Genomic DNA, 26704 nt, shown 5'->3' with positions numbered 1-26704 from the left:
GACAAGAATACCGTCTCCGCGCTGTCGCCATTGTGCTGCAGGGAGAGGCGGCTGGCTTGGCTTGTCGTGGCGGCCCGCGGGCCCGGTTCGACTTAGCTCTTCTGGAGGATCCTCAGTTTCTGAATGTATGCGGCGTGAGCACTGTGCCGTGAGAGTGAGTACAGACAGCTTGCGGTGTAGAGGACGAGACAATGTCCCTGTACGATCGAGCTTGCGTTCGTGTGCGGGGCCGGGGCCGGAGCTGGCCGCTCCTTGCCAGGGCTGGGGGGAACCATTTTGTCTCGGGGCTGGCGTTTGCCTCCTCCGCCTTTCTTTCTGCGAAGCTCTTCTGACGGTCGTACGCCGCTGCGTCTTCTCTGGCTGCGGAGCTATGTGACACTAGCTGTTCCTCGGTGCCTTTACGCTTTTTGACTAGCCTCTGGCCTGGGGGGTGGGAACAGAGTGGTCGGTGCTGTCCTTCAGCCTGGCGCAAGACCCAGGTTAACGTTGGCCTGGAGCGCGGGCGCGGCCGTGGGCTCCTGGCCGGGGCCTGAGCCTTGTTGTCCGGGCCGCTCCCTTCAGGCCTAGGGAGGAGGGTATGGTGCCCTCCTCAGCGGCTTTACGGAGCACCTGCCGTCTACAGCTTGCTCGTTCTAGTCTGGGGGAGCAGCCCAGCGTCATGCCATCAGCTGCTGCAGCGTAGGCAGGCGATCGCATTTGTAAATATTTTCCTTGCTCATGGGACTCCTGAGAGGCTGCTGAGTTTTTTGTCAGTCTTCCTTGATTGAAGGTTGACGAAATATCCCGAACAAAGAACTGCGCAGACTAGATTTATCCCTGAACTCCATCTTGTTTGTCATAAAAACATGACTGAGTAAACACCGAGGAAGAGATGTGATCCCAAGTTGCTTGGGAGAAAGGAACAATTGCATATCAAACCTTACAAAAATCTCTAGACATAAACCCTCAACTCTTAGAAGTGTTACCATATAGTTCTAAGGTAGAAAACTTGCATTTAGAAGCTGGAAGTGAAGTGTGTTCTCTGCTTGATTGTGCAAGAATTATTTAAATTGACACTAGAAAGCCATAGAAGCTAGTAAAGGCTTCCCTTACTGGTAGACAGAATATCTCAAATTGCCCCTTATTTCTCATGGTGGGGCAGTTCAGGGTAGAAGAAAGGGGGAATGAGAGATTTTTATTTTGAAGTATTTGCTGTTTTGTGTTATTTTTACATTTGGAAATAACACTCTTCCCACAAAGACCTCTTGGATCTTTTGTCTGTTATTGTCACTATTCGTGACTATGTTAGGTCTAGTTGATATTTTATAATGTAGTTGGAGGGATGACAGATCAAGAAGGGCAGGACACTTGAGCTGTGTACTCAAAATAGGCTGTTCAGCTCCACCTCCTATTACAACTTGGTCATCTGTTTCCTGGGTGCGACTTTAATGTTTGTTTTCAGAACTTGGTTTCTTACCAGGTCTCGAGAAGCATCACCTGTATCCGTTATTCCAGGAGACACAAGAGTTGTTTGTGGATTTTCCCATGAGGTTTTGATTGCTAAATTGTATAACATGGCATAAGCTGATAAAAATATGTAGCTTTGATGAGAACAGTGCTTCTTGCCCTACTCATTTCTCTGTTCTATACCATCATGAGTAGTGTCAAAATGGTAGAGAAGCTAGAAGTGTGTTTTGCCAAGACAGTGTGTTGAAGGATGCTCACTGAAAGACACCTCAGGTGTCGTATTTCACTGAGGTGTTCCTTTGTGGCAAGAACAACCTTTTAAATCAGTTCATAGTGCAACACAATTTATTATTATCTTCTTTTCCTCAGAGAAGTTATTTAAGTATTTTTTGGCCCTCACTACCTTCTCTGTAAATTGAGGCGACTGCTTTGTCATTATAGAACTTATTACAACACATTAATTACCACTTGGGATTTGTTGAATTCCTGTGTGGGTTAACAAAATGTTCAGGATGTTAATTTGAATTTCTTTGTGCTCATTAAAAAACACCCTTAAGATGCTGATACTGTGAAAAGGAACCAGTCTTATTCTGAAATACCCTATAAAATCACAAGTTTCTCCTTGCAGACAGGTACTCAAGTGGCTTTATTTCTTTTACTATGAGACCATTGTCTTGTTCTGCCTGTGATACCTTAACCTGAGCATGGTCACCTTAACCACCTCACTGTGTTACCATGATCAGCATAATTATTCTATGTGTATTATCTGTAGTCAAGCCAACTATGAGGATGGTTGCTTCTTAAGCTTCCAAGATGTGGTGCTTAAAATGCTTTCAAGAGAACCCAAGGGGAAAAAAGCAACCCACTGAACAATCCCCTAAACCCCAAAGTTGAGTTGCCTAGTATCTATTGCTGCCTATCTAATATATTCAAATATTGGCTTCATTGACCTCAGTTTCATATACAAGGTTTCATGGTTTCTGCTAGTTGCATTCCAAGTAAATTTTGTGGTGGACACGTAGAAACTGAAAAGCTCTTATGTAGTGATTTAGAAAAAATTTATGATGTGAACAGTATGCTCCATGTCACTGAATCTTTGTTGAAAGGCAGAGATAAAATCGAATTTCCTTGAGCAGAAGTGTTTTGCCAAGACCACAATGCCTTTTTTTCAATACCTTTCCACCTCTGCATCAAATGAGGCAGGGCTCCTTTTGTCAAATGCCTGCTCTTACACAACTCTGATTCGTCTTTATAGCAGATCTTTCTGTTTCGCTGGCTGAGGCTAGGACTGCAGGGAACAAAAGTAACAGTTGTATTAAACAAATTAATCATTATATATATATATATGCATAAACTGGCATTAAGTTTTGCAATTTTTGGGTGCTGTCTTTGTCTTGGTTTGCCACTTCTTTTTTTTTGTCTACAGTTTCTGCAAGATTTCTTTACTTAGAGAAACAAAATACTATATGGATAGTGTCATCCTGACATAGAGTGGTAACATTGAACTCTTAGGGTTACCACTAGTGACAAAAACTAATCTGGTGCCTTTTCATGTGTTTGTAGAAGCAATCTGCTAATGTTGGGCTCTATTCCAGGTTCTTGAGAGTTTGCTTTGGTGCCCACAATCTTCTACCTTGACCTTTCCTGTCCTATCTGGATGCTCTTCTTTAGTCTGTTCTGTGGATGGTCCATAAGCAATTTTATTATTAAATTATATCTAATTTAATCTTGAAGTTCTTACAGCTTCTTACAGTTCTGTCTGTTCCCCTCTTAATCTAGATACTAATTTCTACTGGGAGGAGCTTCCAGCCCTTCTAGAACCTTTGTTATTCCACATATGCCTGTATGTGATTTCTGTGTTACTTATTTCATCCATTCCACATCTATCTGACACAGGGTGGTCCAGAAACAGTGCAGTAATACTGGCACTCGTTGTACAGCACTTAATAGTACAGAGTTGAATCTATTATTCTGTGTCCTTTACATTTTGTGTGAGGGTAAAACACAGATACATAGTGCTTTGAATGTCAGATCTCATCAAGACCTACACCTGTCCTGTCCAGCATATGCCTGGTCTCTATTACTGTGACATAATTTGGCTTCACAGTTTGCAACTTGAATAATAACTTTTTCATTCTTGGTGCGGCTTCATACTGGAAGTACTGAACTTGGAAATTACTCTAAAGCTTAAATTAACCATCATTCTCATCTAAGAAACATGGTTGTTACGTTTTATTGCACAAATTATTCACTTGGAGTGGTGTAGCTTAGTTTACTGTGTTTGTCTGTACTGAATTTCACCTAGATTTCCACAGTTGACCGTGTTCTTCTGTACTACAGAATGATGCTTAGAGGATTCCTATCAATGCAACTGTATTTGCAACTTTGAGAATTGCATACAACTGCTCAATATTTAACTTAGGGGTTATCATGACCTGATATCCCAAGCCAGCATAGGGTAATTCTAAGATTCAAAAATTCTCTTGGAGTCAATTAAAATGAACCAACACCATACAGCAGATGAGTTAGGTTTATTAGAGCTGATGAAAACTCTTGGTCTCTTGCACCTTAGAGATGCTTAGTTGGACTGGAACAGAGGGAAAATGGGAAGAAAGAAGAGAGGAAAAAGTAGAGAAGTAAGAGGGAAAGAAAGATACCACCATCTTAGATCCAGTGACATTTTCACAGACATACTCCAAGTCCTTCAGTGGTGGGTGTTCATCCCAGAAGGGTCTTCTGTGGTAAATGCAACATGTGAACCCCCGAAGTTGTGGTCCTTTTATACCGTTTTGGCTTGGGATGGGAGGGAAGAGGGTGGGGATGGTCTCCAAATCACAAAGGGAGGTGAGCAGAGGTGAGTGCTCCAGTGCAGTGTCTGCCATTGGACTTTATGTGGTGCTGTTGCAGTGGCTTTAAAATCAGGAAAGAGGGAATTCCCGATTCTCTCCTTTCATTGTTAAGCCACTCTGCCAGGCCAGCAGCAATCCTGGAGAGCTATTAAGGGCTATCAAAGCCATCACCCTGTCTGTTCAGACCAGGTATGTCACGCATTGTTTTGAGACAGTAGAGTCTTTGGGCTCTCACAGGTATTTAAATGTGATCTTGAAACTAACAATTTAATGATTGCAGGTTCATGAACCGAGTTTAGGTGAGTGAGAGTTTCAAATTCCTGAATTGATTTTGTTTAACTGGTGATGTCTCTGGCCAAAATGATTGGGTTGCCAGTGTCTGAAACATGGTCTAGAAGCTGGTGTGCTTCTCCATAATACAACGTGATAGCACTTTTGTATGCAAATGCGCAGTTGCTTAAACTTGGTTTGCTTTAGGTTGTATTTTTTTGCCCCCCCCAAAAATTAAAAAGTCAGACTTGCAAGATTTAGGGATTTAGGGTTATTTTGTGTTGTGACCCATGTTTTAATGCTAGCCACTGAATGTGTACCAGGCCAGTGGTTAAAATAAGTTTCCGTTAATTAACCTCAGCTTGGTCAGACTTAACTTTTATCAGGTAGAATGGCTAAGGCATCAGGACTTCCAGCTAAGATCAGAAGTCCCAAATATGAAGTCAACTTGAAACTGCAGCCAGACATGAGAGCTACATGAGGATCAGTGTTGGAGCTTTTCACAGACTGTTACTGAAGAGCATTGTTGATGTGTAGAAAAAAAATGCACTTGACTGATTCTCCCCCCGACACACCTTTTTTTTTTCCTGATAGAACTATTTTCCTTCTTGGGAGGTTAATTAAAAGTGGTTGAATAAACCAGATTGTAGCATTTCTACAAAACTCCTTGTACCAGTGGAGTTCTTGTCCATTTGGTTTAGAGTTTTCAGTTATGTTGCTCCTCCCACACCATGTCACTGAGGTTACTGCAGTTTTCATTTAATTTTGCGAACTGTGTTTTGTGGTCTGATTCCGTCCCATCCTGAGCAGGAAGAATCGAAATGTTAGTAAACCATTTATCTAGCTATCTGCAGTTCTTGAACAAGATACTCCTAAGTCAAGATGTCCTTTCAAGGACAGGAATAACTACAGGATCATTTCTCACGTGGAAAAGGCACCAGCATTACTTCTGGAATGCCTAGAAGTACCGAAAGTGCAAATAAACACTCAGTGACTTTAAGGTAACTTTAAGATACACCTCTGAGACAGCATGTGCTCTTATGTGTACATTACTTGTCATGGGAGTTGTTTTTGGAGAAGAGAACTATTTCTTTGAGGCAGGTAGACTGCAAATGTGGTTTTTTTCACAGGAGGATAAAGTTTCATAGTTTTGACTCTGAAGAAAAGGTCTGAGTGTAGTTTCTGCGAGTGTTGAGGTGAGTTCATTTACAAAAAAGTACTACATGGATTCTGGAGCTCTGAGTTTTTTTTTCCTGCCTCCTGACTTATTCTGTGTTAATACTAGTGCTGCACAGCTCTTAAGAGAGTCGCACTTGCAATATAATGGTAATAGACTTTTTTTGTAATAATAAGACTAGTGAAAGGGGCTACATTTCTTGTGTTCTAACACAGAATTGGAGGAGATGAGGAGGTTACAAAAAAAACAAACAGGATAAGAGCTTATTTCCCCATCTTGCTGATGCACAGTCAGACCAAAGCACTGTGTAAATATTTGTATGTGAGTCATATCTATGATGCACTCAGAATGACTTGTGCATGTTTTGCATATAGGTCCCTGCTTCTAAAAGAAACTATAATCACTGTGTCCTTATACAGGATACAGAGAATGGAGTCAAAACCCTCAAGAATTCCTCGAAGGATATCTGTTCAGGCCTCCAGTTCTTCACTAGGATCTAGAACATTAACTGGAAACAGTTTAGCTGGTGCCTATAGTGCAAGAGACTCTTCCCGAAGATTAGAATCTGGATACCAGGTAATGTGTTTTGTCTCTTTCTGTAAAATATAAATTAATGTCTATTTTTCACCAAGAAGAACACTAAAACCCAAACAGCAACAAAAAGGAAACACAAAGAAAGGTCCCACACAGGGCCTTGCATTTGCTAACAAACTCCCAGATTACCTGCATAGATTGAACAAGCAGGCCAAAGAATGTGTTCTGCAGTTTGAACTGCTGAACTGATTGTCCTAGGTTTGCCATCTTTACCTGCTTTTGTTTGTAACTACACCTTTCAAAAAGGGCAATACTGTGGATCTGCTTTGGCACTAGACACTGCAGCATCAAATCTGGGTAGGAGTTTTCTTACGAGGGAAGGTGAGGATATTGACATGTATGGAGCATTATACTTCATGCATGGATAGTGCAGAAAGCAGAGGCACCTGTTGCAGTTCTAGATGTTGGTAGGAAGTTCTGCTCTGCCACACCTCCTTTCTTTGCTGATGTCAGCATATTAATAGAGCTGGGCTTCAGCTGCAATAGACAGGACTGGTAAAGGCCATTGCTGTTTCACATACAGCGTTTTTATGCTAACCACATTGCTTTGGTGGGGGAGAGGGGTCATGTTCAACATAAGAAGTCACATGCTTGTAGGTGCTTTCACTGTGAAAGTATTATGGGAAGTAGAGATTAAACTGTTACACAAATTATTTTGGCCACTTGGAAACAGATGGCCGTTTGGCTCAGTTCTGTTACTGTTTTGTTTTCTGCTTCTGTCAGCCCTTCTCACCTCAGTTTTGGACCTAGAAATGTAAGGCCATTTAGGCTTAACTCTGAAGTGTTGTGGGCTGGTTTATATATATATGAGTTTGGTCCCTGCTGACAAGTGATCTGGGACATTGTATTATATAATGACTTTTCCAGAAACAGATTTACAAGTAATAGGGCATTAATTATTTTTAGCACAATTGCATGCATACGTCTTATATTTTGCCTTATCTAACAGTCATAGTAGGTGTCCTGTAGGGAGTGTCTCAGGGTAGTTTCCAGCCATTATTTTTTCATGGATTCCTATACATTTTTCACTGACTGTCTGCTCAGTAAAACCAAATCAGATAGATGAGTCTTGGCCTAACCAAGTGCTGTGAAGTTAGATGTGTTACTGCTGTTATTAAATTGCAACACAAAAGTTGTGTACATTTTATTATATGAACTGCAGTGTGTTCTCCACACTGCATATTGTCTTTTGACTACTTCCTGTTGATCAAAGTACTTCCCATCAGTGGAACAAAACTCATGACTTTCCTAAGGGGGAAATACATGTATAGAAAGTTAAGTTGTATCCCTTCTTTCCACTCCCAATTCCTAGAAGATAGTCTTGAGATCTTGTTACGCAAAACTAATGCTTAATGATAAAAGCATTGGAAAGTTCCCCTCTGTTGATATGTACAGAGCAGGTAGGAGCAAATTTCAATATTGCTTGCCGGTTGACATTACAAGGGGCTGGGTTGAGAACAAAGTCCACTCTGCTCCAGTGAGACTTCACCTGGTGTACTGTGTCCAGGTCTGTAGGCCCTCAGCATGGACATGGACCTGTTGGAGCAGGTCCAGACATGCCACAAAAATGATGCAAGGGCTGCAAGCCCTCTGCTGTGAGGACAGGCTTGAGAGAATTGGGGTTATTCAGCCTAGAGAAGAGAAGGGTCTGCAGTACCTCTGGTGTCCTTTCAGTGCTTAAAGGGGCCAATCGGAGAGCTGGGGTTAGACTTTTTGTCAGGGCCTATTGTGACAGGACAGGAGGTGATGATTTAAACTTAAAAAAGGGAGATTTAGACTGGAGGGAAGGAAGACATTGTTTACACTAAGGATGGCGAGACCCTAGCCCAGGTTGTCCAGAGAGGTGGTAGATACCATCCCTGGAACCATTCCAGGTCAGGTTGTTTGGGGTCCTGAGCAACCTGCTCTGGTTGCAGATGTCCCTGCTCATCATAAGGGGGTGGACTAGATGATGACTTTTAAAGGTCCTTTCCATCTGAAAGCATTTTGTGATTGTATGATTCTAAGTAAGATTAAGTCCAGTCAAATAGGAGTGGAATGGGTGGGCCTCTTCACTTTGTTAATCCTTTGCAAAGCACATTTAAAAATACTAAGAACTGATTCAGTTCTAAATAATCCAAAACATTTGTTGCTGAGAAGCAAAAAAGTATGAATATCAGTAGTGCTTTGGGCATACAGAGGAAGGAGAACTTTGAGACCTGCCTTTCAAAGTACAAAGTCAATTCTTAGCTAGAGACCGTGCTCACTTGTAGCTTAACTCAGACTTTTAGAGACAGAGCAGTCGGACTAAGTGTTTGCTTTTGATGAAAGCTAAAAAAAAAGGAAGGTTTGTGTCTAGTGGGTGTGTTGTGGTTTTTTCTCCCTCTTCTTTTCCTTTTCATGTAGGTATAAATTCATGTGGTTATAAATCTACCCTTAAGATTAGTCTGGGTAGTAGCCTCTGCTCATCTGAGGCGGCAAAACAAGCGTGTTGACTGCAAACTAATCTGATGCATGTGACATAACATAGTTTCTAGGTGACTTGTAATACAAAGAATGAAATTTACCCTGTGCTGTATGATGCAACATTATTAGCCATTTCATGAGAAATGATGTGCAAGTTTGAGTGTTTTTGGTTTTGTTTCATTTTTCATAATGGAGTGATTGGGTCAAGATAAGGGTATAAAATAATTATAAAGGTTTTCCAATCACATTTTTCTGCTACTGAAAATAGGCACCAAAACTAGGAAACCTTCTGTAGTGCTTGAATGATTAAGTTCTAACAGGAGATGTTAAATAATCTTAAGCTGAACTGAAAGAAAAAAGCACACTGATTTTTGTTGTTAGTTTCAGATACAGCAATAAGGTTGAGCTTTCTTTTGCAGCCACTTTTGGGATACACAGTACATTGTTGTGTATGTGTTTGGTGGGGAGTTTTTTGTTTTTGTTTTTTTCCCCCTTCTTTGCATTTTGGCCTTGGGACTTGTCTGAAAGAAATGAGCACAGTGTAAAGGCTATCTTGCATTAGAATGGTAGAGGGTCCATGAACTGGCTTTTGGTGTTGTGCCATTGTGTATTTTCTTGGATTAAGGTCTACTGTAGTGATCTAGACACTTAAAGTAAGATGAAATTCTCAGATCTTCATAATTTTAACAGCTGGAGAAAAGGAAAGGCAAGTATTTCAATATCAGTTAAGCCTCCTACATGTGGCTTCTATTCAGAATGTTTTCAGAGAGCTTCACTTGAAGGTAAAATGTTGTGTAGTCATGTGCCCATGGACAGAGAATTCATGCACATGAAATGAATCCTAATGACAATTTGAATATGAGAACTCACTGGCTGCTACTGTATTTTCAGTAATTTTGCTTGTGAGATGAGCATGACAATTTCAGCTTTTAAAATCTTAATACTACAACTTATAAGAAATAGTGACAGAAGCTACTGCAATTGCATTATTAATAGCTTATAGAAAGAGGATGGATAAATAATCAGACTCCACTTAGCTGGTTTTCTGTTATTTCTATTAATTTTACTGAATTCAGCACACAGAATCATCTGTTAGTAAGCCCAAACTGTGGGTTTGTTCCTTCTTTTTTCCCCCCCCTCTCTTTGCACCCATTCTTTCCTACATTGAAACTGGTGACCACGACAAGACAGTGTGACTTGCTTTAGTGGTCAAAAAGCCACTGTTGCTGTGGCACTTTTTTATCATGGGGACTCTTACTCTGTGTGGGTTTTACATAAGACTTGAAAGGTCTTTTATTCTGCCCTGTTGATGAAGTATCTAAGTTGAGGTAGTGCTTCAGAAGCCTTTCATTGTTTCAGTTTTTTATTGTCCCCAGCCAAATGAGGGGACAGATAAAAGAGCTGATATTGCTGGAAAGTAGTTTAAAAAGCAAACTTTCCTTTTGCTTCTGGTTCTCAAGCCTGTTTAATTTCTTCTTGGGTATCCCTTGATGTTTCTCATCAGAGGTTTCCAGATTTCATAGTACCTTCAGTTCCCTGTATTTTCAATATTTGGATGAGATACTGAGTTCATTTTGAGTTGCAAATGATAAGCATGTTGTTCTTCAGGAATCCAGTGTATTGAATAGTTCCAGTAGAGACTGGGGAATTGGAGAAAGAGACACCCATGACACTCCTTGGAAGCTTACAACATCCTCTCCAACTCGCTACTCAGGGACACTTGATCACCCACATTCTGGAAGATTTTTGGGAAGTGGAAGCAGATTGGTGAGAGTTGTTAATGTGTAATATTTCTACAAAAAAAATAAACCTAGGGTTTTATCTCAGCCTTCACAACCAGAAAAGCTGCTTGGCAGAGGCTTATTGTGATGTTTCCAGATAAGTAGATCCTATGAAGGCAAGATGGAGGGAAAGCAAGATGATAGTGGTGTTAATAAATTATTCAGAGAATGGAAATAATGTTTATTAGTTTTACTAATAGTTAAGAAAATACTTTGAAGTGAGACTGGCTCTGCAAGTTTCCAATTAAAAAGTAAAAAGGTGATTAGGATCTCACACACATCAATATTGTTCATACTTAACTCGTTCCATCAGGCATCTCTAGAGGGTGTTTTTTGGATGGTGCCAGTTTTGTGAGTTAACAGAAAACTCTTTTATTTTGGAGACCTGCTTAGAAAACTTAATTGTGGAGTAGTTCATGGTTTGTGCTTGCAGCACATGCTTACATGCTATTTGCAGTGTACTGTGAAAGAAAATGAAGGCCAAAGTGTCACCAGATGGGGATCCAAGGCTCAGGCCTTAGCAGCTTATCTTAACTAGGCTCCAGAATGTGCCTTCATAACATAGTTAGCTTCTTCAAGGTGTGTATGCTCTGTAGAGTGACAATAAAACACTTCTAATTGCAGTAGAAGTATTAAGATGGAAAAATTGGAAAACTGAAGATGTTGGGGGTAGTAAACAAGTGAAAATTCTGGTCACTTTGAAATTGGTTGTATGTGGCCTACATATCTAAATAAGTTGGTGGTGTAGAGTTTTCAAAATGACACTTTATTTTTCCCACTAGGGTTAATTTTTCTCTTAAATTCTAATGCAAGTGAACGTTGCAGAAGACACTAAAAATTCTACTTAGCAAATAGCAAATGATTAAAAGACAAGTTACATGCTAAACAGATGACCCATGAGAGAAATAAACCTACCTTTGTACTTGGTTTATGATGTTAGTTTGTCTCCCCATCTGTCTTCTATGATGGGATAAGAGAAGTACTTAGATAATTCTTAATTGTAAAGAGTAAAAAGGAGGGGCTTAGACTTAGTAAAAAAGGGAACTGAAAAGTAAACACAGCTTTACTTTCTGCTCCAGTTTGGTTGATCCTTATAGGACCTCTTTTTTTGGATACTTTCTGGGAGGACAAACAGCTCAGTTGAGCTATTTTGAGCTCAAGATTTTTTGCATAAGATAAGAAAAAAATCAAATAGAAAATTAATGCCTAGGCTGCAAGTAACCAGACTAAGAGCTTTATCTTTTTTTTTTAGTACTAGTTTCTGAAAACTTCTGATTTGTACCCGTTCTTTACTCTGCATTGCACTTGAGCTTAATGTAACCACAATGTATCTGGTCTAAGCAGCTTACCAGGGTTTAGAGCCAACTCCTTGGCTATGCATATTTTATGTCAGTAAAAAAATAAGCTGGATTAGTTAAACTGTTTAATAAAACAATGTTTTCATCATTTCTAGGGAGCAAAATTGTATTTGTTTGGAGGTCTGCACAGCTGTATGTGATCATTTTTATAGCATCTTACAAGTTAGGAATATCCTTTTTTCCCCTGTAAGCCACATCTATGTATTAAGGAAAAATAATGCTGATTGTCATAGAAGGTGGCTTTTGTTTGTAGGATTGTCTTCAGTGAATCTAGGATTACTGATCAGGAGCACAAGTGTAAGTCCTGTACTATTTTGAAACAAGATTTTGCATCTTAAAGTTACTCTCTACTCTTTTTGTGAGTCTTGTATTATGTATACTTTTGTTCTGTGTAAGTACATCTGAAATTCTGTAATTTTTTTTCCCCCTATTTTGTTTTCAATGTTGTTTCAGTCTACATCATCTTCCTCTCATTTTACATCTGGGTGTTACGGTGAGTCTGAGAGAACTCAGGGAGCGTATTCAAGACTGCATAGCCAGCAGCGAGATAGTGATTCAAAGAGACCTAAGCTGTCTTGTACATCTACCTCTTCTGTGAGAAGTAATGGCTTGACTGCCTTTACAGGTGAGAGGCTGATTACTTGAGCTGAGTTACATGGGAATTGTCTGAATAGGAAGATTGGGTTTTATAAAGTCTTAAAGGACTTGCTTTGAAATATTATGCTTTTATTACACTTAAATACTACAAAGCTATGTGTAACAGAAGACATGCCAACACTAATAGCAGTATCCAGAGTGCTGGGAATGCTGTTAACAGGGTCTTTTGAAAAATTCAATTGTACTCAGGTAATTTAAAAAATTATTCCCTGTACTTATTCCATTTGTAGTAAAGCTGAACTTCATGGCTCAAATGTCTTAATTGGTTAAGATTTCAAGGGAAGAATGAGTGCACCTGCTATTATTTCATGAGTCAAATTATGCTGGTAAAGCTGTGTGTGCCAGGGATAGCTGAAAAGAAATCTTTACCTTACTTAGCTCTGTGTTCTAGGAGGCAGTGTCATGGCTGTTGTTGGGGGTCAGGGAAGAAAGAGTTCTTCATTAGCAGGACCTGAACTCATTCTGTAGGCTAAACAAAAAGAAACATTGTACAGTAGGAGCCCTTTAATGAGAAACTGAGATTTTTCATTAAAGCTGAGTAAGTATGAGATACTTGGATAAATGTAAGTTAAGCAATATGCTAATAAAAGTCTAAAGGTCAGGAAATAAGGGTCAAAAACTTAGACTGAAAGTAGAACATTTTGAAACAGACCAGTAGTAGATCCATTCAGATTACCCTTGTGAGAATCATCAGTGTTCTTGTATATATCCTTAAGGAACCATAAAGCCATCCAAATAAAAGTTGATAAATACTTGCTCAGAACCCACCATTGTCAATGCTTTCTTACTCTTTATTAATAAAATGGCCACCACTTACATTTTTCATTGATGTAGGACTATCTGTCTTTGCATTTCTAGATTGGTTGGGCATCATGCTGTGACATGGTTTAACCCCAGCTGGCAACTAAGGACCAAGCATGTCCTTGCTTACTCCCCCTGCTGGGACAGGGGAGAGAATCAAGAAGAGTAAAAGAAAACTTGTGGGTAGGGAATAAAGGCAGCTTAATAGAGAAGCAGTAGTAAAACAAGGACTTAATTAGTTGCTTCCCATTGGTAGGCAGGAGTGTAGCTATCCAGGAAAATAGGGATTCAGCACTTAATGGGGACTTCGGAAGATAAATGTTGTCACTCTGAATGTCCACACTTCCTCCTTCTTCCCCCAGCTTTATATGCTGAGCATGTTGTCATATAGTCTGGAATGTTGCTTGGGGTCAGCTGTCTTAGATGTGCCCTCTTGGATTGTCTTCTTGGCCACCTGGGCACACTGCTGGCTCATATTCAGCAGGCTGTCAACCAGTACTCCCAGGTTGCTTTCTGCCTGGCTGCTCTCCAACCACTCTGACCCCAGCCTGTAGCACTGCATGGGGTTGTTGTGACTAAAGTGCAGCACCTGGCACTTGGACTTGTTAAATGACATCATGTTGGACTCTGCCAATCTGTCCAGCTTGTCAAGGTCCCTCTGGAGAGCCCTTTTACCCTCTAACAGATCAGCAGATCAACACCTGCTCCCAACTTGGTGTCTGCAAATTTACTGATGGTGAACTCAATCCCGTTATCCAGATCATCAGTAAATATATGGAGTAGGATTGGGCCCAGCACTGATCCCTGGGGGACACCACTAGTCACTGGCCTCCAGCTGGATGTGGCACCATTCTCCACCACTCTCTGGGCTTGGCCCTCCAGCCAGTTCCTAACCCAGTGCAGACTGCTGCTGTCTTGCGCCCCCCAAGTCTGCTCGTTGTTGGGGTGGTGTGAGAAGCAGAAAGGCCTTGGCTACTCTATATAAAGCACTGCTTGGCAGTAACTAAAACATCCCTGTTACCAACACTCTTTCCAGCATAAATACAGAACACAGCTACATAGCAGCTATAAAGAACACTAACCCCATTCCAGCCCAAACCAGCACAATGCTTAAATTTGGATTTATAAGCTAGCACTAAAACAAAACTGAAGTGAATTTTTCAGAGCCATTGAAGAACACTTTTTTTGGAACAGGAATTTTGTTTACAGCTGCAGTATGTACAGCTTCCTATGTAGTTGTTGGAGCTGAACTGGAGTGTTCACTCTGCAATACGAGCAAGAACAGTATTAGTCATTGTTCTGAAAGTTTTATGCCTAAGCTGCATTTAAGCTTTCCTGTCTTTTGGGAAAAATTGTTTTAGAAGCATTTAAGAAGCTTCATTTGAATGTTAGCATTTACTAAGTCTCGCACTGCTGTTTTTGCTGTGATTGTGAAACCCACTTCATAACTAGCTGCCATTAGAAAACAAGATGCTATTTCTCTTCCTGCTCTGGGCCTGTATCAGTGTTAGTGGGTCTGACTCTTCACAAAAGTATTACTACTTTTTTCCAGTTTAGCTTTCAGAGCTAACTCAGTACAAGATTAAATAATCAGCAGAGTGCTGCTTTGTTCTTGACTTTGTTGGTAACTGATCACTTGATCAGCTTAGTGGTATTGTTAAACTTGTCCTTAATATGGTGTAACCGGAATCAGTGCCTAAGTACTAGCTTTCATAGTTGTGGTTTGTTTTTTTTTTTAATGATTACAAAAACAGGGCATTTATTTACTTTTTCTTTCTAGATTCTTCTTGGAGGTACAGTAGGATTCCTAGGTCTTCATCAGTGATGCTAGGCTCCCTCGGAACTGACCTGGTGAGAGAGCGAAGAGAGTTAGAAAGAAGAGCAGATCTGTCTGTTAATAACCTGGTGGATCACAGCTACAGAAACAGTGACTTTTCATCTTCAGCATGTATGTATTGTACAACTGAAAGCTTGTTGCATGCCTGTTAGTTTCTTCATGTGTTCTTTTAATACTTTCTTCAAAATACACAGCCTTAAGATCAATTGAATTTTAAGGTATCCTTTTAAATAAAGTTGGTTGGCCACTTTTTATGTGCTGGCTAAAGCATCAAAGCCTATATGAATGGTCTAGCTGGTAGATGCAGTCAGCAATAAGAAAATGGTGTTTGCTGTTGGAACAGCACCTTAACAGCTCTTTGTATTTAGATGTGGGAAAAGAAATAATGTGAATTTGTATGAGCAAAGGGTTTTTGTGAAGGTGCCTGTGTGATCTCTTTCCTTTTGGGTTCTTTGGTGGTTATTAAAGAAACACTGAAAAGAAAAATGGAAAAGCACATACTTTACATGAGGCAAGATTTGTTCCATGATAACTGCTAGGACTAGAACAGACTGCTGTGCTGACATTTTCTGTTCAGTGTTGTGGCCTTTTAGAGCTGTCTGGAGAAGCTTGTCAATCAGTCCTCCTATGTCACTTTTTTGCAGATGCATTAATGGTATTTAATAATGCAGAAGTTCAAGAAAGAATAAAAAAAAAGTACCATATTTACAAGTATAGAAAATGAGCAGAAAAGATAGAACATAGTTCCAGATTTCAGCTTGCTGTTTTGCCTTACCAGAAGGCTATGGTTTAATGTTACTATGTACTACATTTACTTGGTAAGTGGACAGTTGGAGTTTACCTCGTAGTAGAGCCTAATGGGAGAAACAGATGGGTGGGCAGCCTTGCTTCATGCTGGTCTTGCTGCATTTTGAGCAGTAATGCCACTGTAAAGGGCTGTTAAAAGCAACTCCCAACTATGTTCCCTGCTGGGCACTTGAAACCATATAGCAAGATGTTTGGCATCTGTGCAGATGGTTTTTCAGTTGAAAAATCAGATGCATAAACCTCAGCTTCAACAATAAATGGTGATTGCCATGCAGAACCTGTTAAAAAACCCAAACCAAAAACTTGAAACATAAAATAATTTCAATTTCAGGTTAGATAGAGAAAGCTTCTGTCTTCCATCTTAGTCTAACTATGCTTATGCTTAGTCTACCTATGTTAAGTAGATAAAATACTGAAACAGCTTTGTCTATGAGGTTAGCTGTGTTCAGCTGCTTCTTTCTTCACCCTTTTGCCCCCCACATCCCCCAGATCAAGGCACTCGAAGGAGCTGATACTAGCATTTTCAGATGGTTTATGTGATGTTAGCTACAGTTCTGCTACAGCAGAAGTCTCAAGGTGTTGAAGTGATACTGTGAAGTACTTACACAGGATTTACAGAAAATATACTTTGAAGAATCACAGGCTGGTTTGTGTTGGAAGGGACCTTTAAAGATCATCTAGTCCATCCCCACCTGCAGTGAGCAGGGCCACCAAGATCAGCCCAAAACAACCTGACCTGGAGTGGTTCCAGGGATGTGGCAATTACCACCTTTCTTGAACTGGGGAGCCCAGAACTGGACACAGCACATTAGGTGTGGCTTCAAAACAGCTGGGTAGAGATGGAGGAGGCCCTCCCTTGACCTGCTGGCCACACCTTTCTTAAAGCATCCTAGAATACAATTGGCCTTCTTGGCCACAAGAGCACATTACAGGCTCACAGTGAACTTGTTCACCAGCATTCTTAGGTCCTTCTTCGCAGAGCAGCCAGGTGAGGCTGGCTGGCTGGCCTCTCGTTTTCTGGACCTCAAGGAGGTCTCCCCAGAGCCTTCTCTTCAGGCTGAACAACCCTGACTCTCTGAGCCTGACCTCAGAGCAGAGGGCTTCCAGCCCTCACATCACTGCTGTGGCCTCTGGCCCTGCTTCAACAGTTCCATGTCTCTTCTGTGCTGAGGACTCTAGAGCTGGCCCCAGCACTGCAGATGAGGTCTCAGCAGAGTGGACCAGAGGGGCAGAATCCCCTCCTTTTACCATCTGGCCCTTGGGAAGCGCTGGGTGATGAAACATACACTTAAAAAAGCAGGGTAAAAGTACAGGCAGGCAAGGTAATTAGGAGAGCAGATGACATTACTGATCAGAATGGCTAATGTGCTTAAGCCAGTTGCATAGCTGAACGTGTGAACTAACAGTTGCATTTCTTGGATAAAAGCACTTGCTAGATAGCCCTTTTGGGCTGGGGCTGTTGTGGTAGTTTGGCCCTGGCTGGGGTGTTTGTAGGATATTATTTTTATTTTTGAATTCCTGTTTTAAAACATTGTTATAGTGAGATACAAATCTAATTTAGGTACCTTTAAGGAGTGTTTGTAACTGCAGATCTGGATGCTTTGATGAGAAGAAATAAAAGGCAACTTGTTGTAGATGTGGAATATATGTGGCTGTATCCATGCCTTTGTTTTGGGTGCTTTGGTGTCCCTGTGTTGCTGAAGTTTTAGTTGGACATTCCAAGTCCACAGGCTGAATGGACCTTCAAGTTACAAGTAGTATATAATTTGGTTTTAAGCCAGATGCTGTTCTTGCATAACTTCTGATAGTAGTCACATAAAAGCAAGTCAGTCATATTTTGAAAATTGAAGATTTTGGGGGTGTTAGATTCCAGATGGATTTACCAGACTGAAACCACACTAGGTTTCAGTTTAGAATTAAAATTCTAGTAAGTAAATTCAGGCTTTAATATTGCTCTGGAATCTACCTGCCAAATTGGAAACAATTGAGTGTAGGGGTCATGAAATCCTGAATGTCTGTGTTTATACTTCAGTGTCATGCATCTGGAATGTAACAATTGGAGCATATCTTGTCATAGTATTTTCTTCTGTTTTTTCTGCAGTAGATCTTCAAGATAGGCCTGCCTCTTCATATGCAGAAGGAGCAAGACCAAAAGAGAATTCATTAAGCACTTTGAGGCTGAATGCATCCATGAACCATCAGTTGCCTTCTGATCAGCAGCCATCTTATTTCAACAGAGACTCTAACATGAGCTCTTCAAGATTCAGCTATTCTTCAAGACAAAGGAGAAGTGAATTGGAATCTCCCCAGAGGAGCATGCAGACAGCATTTTCTCTAACTGCTGTTAGAGATGCAACTTCTTCCTCAAGTGGTTCTGAAAGGGTTTTATCTTCTCAGAGGTCATTGAATGAGCCTGCAGCTGACAGCGAAGGGAGGCGCACAACCAGACAGCTGCTGTCTCGTTTAGCATCTAGTATGTCATCTACATTTTTCTCACGAAGATCTAGCCAAGACTCATTGCATACAAGATCATTGGGCTCTGAAGACTCAACAGTGGTCCCAAGAGGTCAAGCTTCTACTCTGTCAAACAGTAGTGGATCTACAGTTCCAGAAGTTCCAGGACTTCAGACATCTGAAGCTTCTCAGGGATTTAGTTTTCTTAGACGGAGATGGGGCTTATCAGGAGTCTCACAAAGTCATAACTCTGATTCAGATGGGGAAAGTTACAGACCAGACTCTGAAAGTAGGAGCACAGGATCCTGGTTGTCATCATCTCTGAGAAACAGATGTACTCCTCTGTTTTCCAGAAGAAGGAGAGAAGGAAGAGACGAATCTGCAAGGATCTCTACCTCTGATACAACTGCTAGATCACACCATATCTTCAGAAGAAGAGAGTCAGGTGAAGAGACCTCTCCTGAAGCATCAGATAGCACTCCTCGGGCTTCTATTAGCAGACCACCAACACCTGCAGTATCTGGTATTCCTGCAGCTACTGCCTCCACACCAGATTCAGCTCACAGCAGGAGAAGTTCTGGAATTCTGCCTGGTTCTCTCTTTCGCTTTGCAGTGCCTCCAACTCTAGGAAGCAATCTGTCTGACAATCTCATGATAACTGTAGATATTATTCCTTCTGGCTGGAATCAGTCTGATGGACCTGAAAGTGGCAAGTCTAAAATACCACCTTCAAGAGATCCAGAAAGACTCCAGAAAATTAAAGAGAGGTAAAGTGGCATGTTCTTTTGAGATAAAATGTACCTCACTTAACATGAGACTTCTTCTGTAACCATGCTGTTAGAAGGGAACTTTCCCTTAGAGAAGGCAGCAATGTAGTCTGCTGTCACCTGTGTTCTCACTGTGTCTTCTGAGAAATTTGTCTTAATCCTTTTAGGTGAACAATTTGATGAATGGGATTGTCGTTATCAGAAGTCTTGCATGAAATGTGTCACAGCTTTTTGTTACTATTCCCTCCCATTCAGCCTGCTTTTAGAAGATTCTGAAGATGAAGAGGGTGACTTATGCAGAATCTGTCAGATGTCCTCTGTAACTTCTGACAACCTTTTAATAGAGCCATGCAAATGCACTGGGAGTCTGCAGTATGTCCACCAGGAGTGCATGAAAAAATGGCTGCAATCCAAGATTAATTCAGGTAAAGCAGACTCTGCACCAAGGAAGACTTTAGATACTTTGGAAAGGCTTGTCAGGAGGGTTACTCTTACTAAGGTATTTATTTGAAAAACAAGCAGTTGGGGATGAACTGCAGTGTGGCACTTCAAGCTTATTGAATCTCTGTGCAGCTTCTCTTGAGAGTGTTCCCAAGAGCTCTGTTCTGTCATTCACAGAATTAAATTTTTGGGATTGTCTACCAAGATACTAGTCAAAAATCATAGCACAGCAGAAGTGTAGCTTTAGAGCTCCTCTATTGTTTGGAGTGAGCTTGTTCCCTAAACTTCCTTGGGCATATGGTTCCAGTTTTTAAGGCTTTTGTGTCTGGGCTCGTTGTACTGGAGTGATGGGAATTAACATCTCTGAAAATGTTTTTTCTATTTTAACTAAAAGATGCTAAGTCCTGTTGAAAGCAGTTAAAACTACTTCTTCAAAAACAGTACTTCAGAGTGCACATAGAATTTTTTAAAGAAACACTTCAGAAATGGCACATTATAAAATTACTCATTTGTAGTAACTCAGTGTTAAACTGGTCAATTTATCTGGAGTATTTTTAAGACTTCAAAAATAGATGGCTTGTTAGAAGACATGAAGATCACAGAATGACAGGGCTTGGAAGGGGCCTCTGGAGATCTAGTCCAGCCCTCCTGCCAGAGCAGGTTCATGTAGAGCAGGTTGCACAGGATGACATCTAGATAGGTTTGAAACAGCTCCAGAGATGTAGATTCTACCAACTCTCTGGGCAGCCTGTACCAGTGCTGTACCACTGTTTAAAGGAGTTCCTTCTCATGTTTAGATGGAACTTCCTGTGTTCACATTTGTGCCTGTTACCTCTTGTCCTGTCCTTGAGCACCACTGAAAAAGGGCTGGCCCCATGCTCCTGACACGCACCCATTAAGTATTAATAAGCATTGATAAGATTCCCCCCTCAGTCTTCTCTAGGCTAAAAAGACCCAAGTCTCTCAGCCTTTCTTCATAAATGAGATGTTCTAGTCTCCTAATCATCTTCACAGCCCTTTGCTGCACCTTCTCAAGCAGTTCCCTGTCCTTGAACCAGGGAGGCCCAGAACTGGACAGTGCTCCAAGTGTGGCCTCACCAGGGCAGTGTACTCCATATTGACCCCCTGGGGAGCACACCTTGTTAGGGACCTCCAGCTAGATTCATGTGCCACTGATCACAGACCATTTTTTGTGTACTCCAGTGGATTATGTAATACTTTTTACAAATAGAAAGTGCTAGCATCTGCTTAGGTTTTTACTTAGAGAACCCACAGCACAGTAGGGATGTATTAGAAGCCCTCAGTCTGTCGAAGTTATTTAAGTGTTTAACTATGCAAGTCAAACATCCACTATAAACTTGCTTTGTTCCTGTTGATGTTTATGGAACAGCTTGTTTTCAAGACAAAATGTTATTCTGGCAGTAACTGTAAGCTATTCCAGTACATTTATTACTGTTTCTGTGTATGTTTGGATTACAGTGTAGAATTCAAACTGTACAAGCTGCGATACTATGTCAGACTTTCAGTAAGATGCATATGGTACCTAGAATGAACAAAATATGTGGAGTTGGGTAAAAAATAAACATTCTGTAGCATTTACATTCTGATAGCAGCAGGTAGTACATTTGTAATAGAGGCTTTCTTGCTTTGTCATATAAACCCAAGGGCTAGTTACAGTTTGTAATGCTTGTGTAATTGTGCCCTATTTCACAGATCATTGCAACTTGACACTGACTTTTCTCCTGCCCCTCCCTGCCAGGTTCTTCTCTGGAAGCAGTAACAACTTGTGAACTGTGCAAGGAGAAGTTGCATCTGAATCTGGAAGACTTTGACATTCATGAACTCTATAGGGCACATGCAAATGAACAAGTTAGTATATTTTGCCTAATTTGGTAAGTGTTGGTTTAGTGATGAGAAGGCGTTCTTCTTTAGAGAAGGAAAATGCATCTCCTTTTCAGAAGGACTGTTATGCACATAAAGTAATGTCAGCATGGAACAGATATTTCTTCTCAGTATTCAGACAAATTCTGTCTTCCTGCTGTGCTTCCTATAGCTGAGCTTTCAGTAAGTGTAATATATCTCTTTATCCTTTTCTTAATCATTTAGCTTTGCAGTCCCAGTGTCTGACACGTAGGTGCAGTGGGAACATGTGGTGGGTTGAAATTGCTCCCCCCAACATAAAACTGCCATAGAATACCACCGCAATTAGATTGGATTTCACATTAAGTTAGGAGTTGTCTTTGCTTTTAGCTGGTTTTTAACACACTTAAGCAATTGTCATAAGCATACCATTAAAAACTTCAGTTTCGTACCTAGTGGTAGAAACTAACCTCTTTTCTAACAGGTTCTTGCTGCTCCTTCAAGTAATGTCCTAAATGAAAAATGATTGCTCTCATTATAAGAAAGTTATTATCTTGGAGCTACTGGACTGTGTAGTATTTAAAAATTAGTAAACAACAAAGTTGGCATTATTTTAATGAACTTTTTCAGAGGGTTTTCCTTATTCTCTGGGCTGTGGTCTATAGAATATAGAAAGACTAATGAAATTTGTCTACCTCTGAAATTGAAAGAAAATACAAAGTGACACCAGTTTTGTTTACCTCTAACTTTATTTAGAGTGAATAATTATCCCAGTAATTTAGTTGCTGTCACTTGGGCCTGACTCTGAAAAGTCTTCCTTGAAGGTGTTGTCATCTTGTGTTTAAGTACTGCTGATAGTTAGTTACTGTCACTGTACTTTGATAGAAATAAGAGCTTTGAAACTTTTTCCTAAAGAATTGACTCTGAATGATCAGTTCAGCAGTAGCATTTTGAAAGTTTTCCTTTCTTAGGAAAAATAATTTCTCAAAGTATTTAAAACATCATAAAGTTTTTAGACTATTTCCCTTTACATTGAATGTCTACGAAGTGTTAGGACCACCTGAGACAGAACCAGCAAAGTTTGTTGGTTTTCTTTTCCCCACTCTCATTCTCAGGTATCTTCCTGTGAACCAATCGTGCTGACTGGGATTTTATTTGTAGAACTCCTTCTATTTGTATTCAGGGATAAAATGTAAGGTCTGGGGTGGGTGGGAAGAACCAGAAGGATAAATAGTTTCTCAGTAATTAAAGTTTTCTGGCATATTATTTCTCCAATTCTCTTGCCACAGCTAAAGATCAAATATGTATAACTTCTCAGTAAAATTAAATTCTTGTTCTACTTCTTGAATAATATGTGCAGACATTGCTGAATATTGTTCTGAATGTTTCTTTTCATCTCCTTTATAGGCAGACTATGAATTTATCAGCTCTGGTCTCTACCTTGTAGTGTTGTTACACTTATGTGAGCAGCGCTTTTCTGATATGCTAGGAACAGCAAGTGAAGCCAGCACACGTGTTAGAGTAAGTATGCAGTGGTTTTTATGGCAGATAACAGGAACTAGATACCCAAGAAGCTTGCTTATTTAACAAGTTTAGGTTTAGATGATCTGAGTTCGTCAATGCTGTTTGCTTTGAAACTGAAGGTACTATTTTATTGCAGTCACTGGTGCAAAATCACTTTTCTCAAAGTTATTAGTATTTCATTGCTTTGCATGTATATTTGCCATGATTATTGTGAATTTAAGCAAAACTGAAAGGTTCACCTCCCACTGTACCAAACACACAGTTGAGAATGTTGGATTATCTTACTTGATTCATTTGTTGCATTATGCCAGTCAATGTCGCAAAGGTCTAGACCTTGCAATGCTTACCTGCTGGATTGTGCCTAAATACATACTTGACTATTACCTTCTGAAACTGACAAGCTATAGTGTGATTTTTCTGGCATTAGTCAAAACTCCTAGTTGTGTTTGACTGGATTCTTGTCACTTAAATGACTTGTCTTAGAAATGCAGGAAGTGCACATTTTACCAGTAAGAGATCATCATACAGTTATTTCTGCAGTGACTCATTCACAAATCCTATGTTCTACATACTTATTTCATCCTAAATAATGAATCAACTGAGCTCCTGAAGGCTGATTTTAAAAATTTTTTTTTTAATTGCATACAAAGAATTAAAATATTAACCTTGTCCAATGCATATTGGAATGGTTGCTAGCAGGTACCAGGCCTTCTGAGTAGAGGCAGAACCGTGCTCTAATGACTTACTATACTAGAACAGTGCTCCTCTTTTCTGTACACGTCTAATGTTCAACTGGTATTCCATGATCCACAAATGAAATGCTTAGTTTTCTCTGTTACTAGTGTAGAGACATAAAAGATATAGTCTAATAGTAGCCAGCATCCAGTACAGGCTCTTAGCAGGAATGAGGTGTTTTTACTGGTCTCTCATCAGAGGCAGCATGACACTCTTGAGTGACACTCACTGCATTTTAGATCTGTGAGAGTACCCATGCACGTTCAGCACTCGGCATACTACTGAGCTAAGGCAACCCTAGCCTTGTATTCTTGTCTGACTTTGCTGTGTGTCAGCTTCTGGATTATCAATGAGATTGTCACTGACAAAAAAAACCTATGTGACTGACACCTTCGAAGTTGTCTAAGGAACTTGTGTTTTAGGGATTTTGGCCTTGGGTTTTGATACCATGTACTTTTAATAATCAATAGCCTACTAATAATCCTGCTCTTAAACTTTTTATTTGCAGTTAAGTGTGTGTATGCACCTTCTGTTAACCTCATTCAGTCAGAAGGCTCTGTTTTGCCATATTATTAGTGAGGTAAATCAAATGCATCCAGCTAATGCAGTCCTTACAGATTGTGTTTCTCTGCATTAGAATTTCTGGGAACAGTTTTGTGAAACTGGCAGGTTTTTGTGTGTGCTACTTTCAAAACTGATGTGTCTTACAGACTGTAGAACATGAAGATGATGCCACTAACTGCTGCCAGAAACGTTTGACAGAGTGGAAGCTGAAATAACTGCCGTAGCAATTTGAAGTCTATTATGTGGGGATTTATATTAAATTTTGCATTGACTTTTTGTAAGTTGGGCAAATGGGTTAGGGTAACAGGCACCAATGATGAAGCTATGGGATTTATAAAGTAAAGAAAAAGTGAAGAAAACTTTGCTAACTTGTTGCAAATTTCTGCAGATAACTTTGCAACTTTTAAACTACTTTCTCTTTGCCTTGTTTCTAGTTTATTAACCTTGCAAGAACTCTTCAGGCACATATGGAAGATATTGAAAGTAGGTGCTTCCCCTCTTCCCCTCCCCTCCCATTAGATCACCTCAAAGTTAACTGAGTACAATCCTCCTTGCCAAGATTCATAATATTGAGCTAAATTACTGGAAATCTGATTTTACCCAGCAGTGCTTTTTCCATTTATCAGTAGAATTATTCTGAGGGGGAACTAGTTTTAATTCTCCATGATGAATTTTTTAAGAGCAGAGTTGTTCAGACCACAGAAGCATTTTCTGCAAGTGATAAAAAGAGTTCTCACTAGTTAGAGTTTGGTTATTGTAATTCTAGTAGCATGTAATTATGGAATTGGTAATGCCCTTCAGGTTGTAGCCTTTCACATCAGCTCTGGCAGGGAAGGAACGTGAAGTTGAATTTCACTGCACTTAAGTAGCCACATCTCTTGCCACTTTGTCTTCTTCCCTTTCCACACATGCACGGTTTTTTTTGGTTGTGTGTATTCCTTGATCTGACATAATTCACTTCAGGAATGAAATACCACAGTTGCCAATTATGGCAAAGGACTAGCCTGCTTTTCACCTAATAGCTTCTTCGGTGTGGTTAAGTTTGAAATTAATGTGCTGACTTATGGTAAATATATTCTGAACCTAAGCTTATTTCTGGAGATGATCAACAGGTAGTAGAAGTGTAGTTACCTGCCTTTTCTTTGTGTTGTCCTGGTGTACATGCAAATGTGTGTCAGCATTCAGAGTCTGAATTTTCAGTGCATAGGGTGTATTGGAAGTATGGTAAGGAATGTGGGGTGTGTGTGAATTCTAGTTCAAGGAGCAGATCTCTACACTTAGAGCAGACAAAGGTGGACTTGAGGTCAGATTTTATTCATACTCTGTTACTTTTTAGAGTAAAAATCGTGAGTGTCATTTTACACAGTAACCTATACTTGTCTTATCAAACTTGCAGGTGAGGAATACTGAGTTCTAAATGTATTATTGACGCTACTTTAGTTACCTTTCTAAGAACTGGAGAAATGAGGAGACAGATTTCACTGTGTTAGAGGTGTATAAACTTTGCAGAATCTGCTTAAGAGGACAGATGAAAGTCCCCTTGTGGACAAGCCTGTTGTAGATGTGTGTACTGACTTCTAATCACAGTTGACAAGTGTGTGTCTTTTCATTCACCTTGCAACAACAAAATCCTGCACATGTGGGTTTTTATGTTCATTTTGAATATGCTGAAGAAATGGAAGTGGAGAGGAGCTGCTTTCAATTAGGCTTCACTTAATTGCATTAAGCAACATGTTAAAAAAAAAGTCTGATTAGGAGTCTGTTTGGATTGTGTAGACTGCTGAACCTTTCTAGATATTGTAGTATACAAATTGATAACTTTGAGTCATTTCTTTCCTTTGGGTGCTGCTGTCATGGATTGAATATGTTCTCCTCTGACTACTGTTGGAATTAGCCACTGTGAACACTACGTAAAAGTTGAATCTCTGGCATAATTAAGTTTTTCTTCCTTTCATTGTGAGGAAGGACTGCAGGAGGTCATCATGTCTCATAGAGTTGAGTTTTGATTTGAAGATGCTGTATTTTTCAGACATGAGCTGTATTCAGAAATTAAGCCATGTAGTTACACAGGGTTGGGGTGGGTATTGGAGTCTGCTATTTAATACTAGAAAATCACTGTTATTTCCACTACTCATCTGAAAGTGTTCTAATTTCACAGACCTTTGTCAAAGCTTCTGATTATGTTTTGTTGTTCCAACAGCCTCTGAGGATGATTCTGAAGACTGATGCTGGTATAACTTTTCATACTGCAAGAGACAAATGGAGTTGCTGCAGAAATGCTGGACTGGCAAGAACAACATCAACATGCATTTGTTTTTTTTCCTCTCCTTAGTAAAA

The 26704-nt window shown here is 40.1% G+C and overlaps 1 protein-coding gene across 4 annotated transcripts; it reads left to right on the top strand.

The window, feature by feature from the left end:
* MARCHF7 (membrane associated ring-CH-type finger 7) lies at positions 1-26704 on the top strand. Of its 4 annotated transcripts, XM_054177359.1 has the most exons (11): positions 1-125; positions 6117-6318; positions 10390-10548; positions 12374-12545; positions 15159-15326; positions 18127-19243; positions 19499-19668; positions 21444-21553; positions 22952-23065; positions 24802-24850; positions 26568-26704. In XM_054177359.1, coding segments are annotated over exons 1-11 (2289 nt in total). In that variant the 5' UTR covers positions 1-123; the 3' UTR covers positions 26594-26704. The 4 variants fall into 4 exon arrangements, 2 of the variants coding, with proteins under 2 accessions (XP_054033334.1, XP_054033327.1); XR_008463050.1 differs by lacking the exon at positions 24802-24850 and having other exon boundaries at positions 21444-21576; positions 26568-26678; XR_008463049.1 differs by lacking the exon at positions 26568-26704 and having other exon boundaries at positions 21444-21576.

The sequence above is a fragment of the Dryobates pubescens genome, chromosome 2 (assembly GCF_014839835.1).
Source record: "Dryobates pubescens isolate bDryPub1 chromosome 2, bDryPub1.pri, whole genome shotgun sequence".
Taxonomy (NCBI): domain Eukaryota; kingdom Metazoa; phylum Chordata; class Aves; order Piciformes; family Picidae; genus Dryobates; species Dryobates pubescens.
This window is presented reverse-complemented; position numbering and strand designations above follow the sequence as displayed.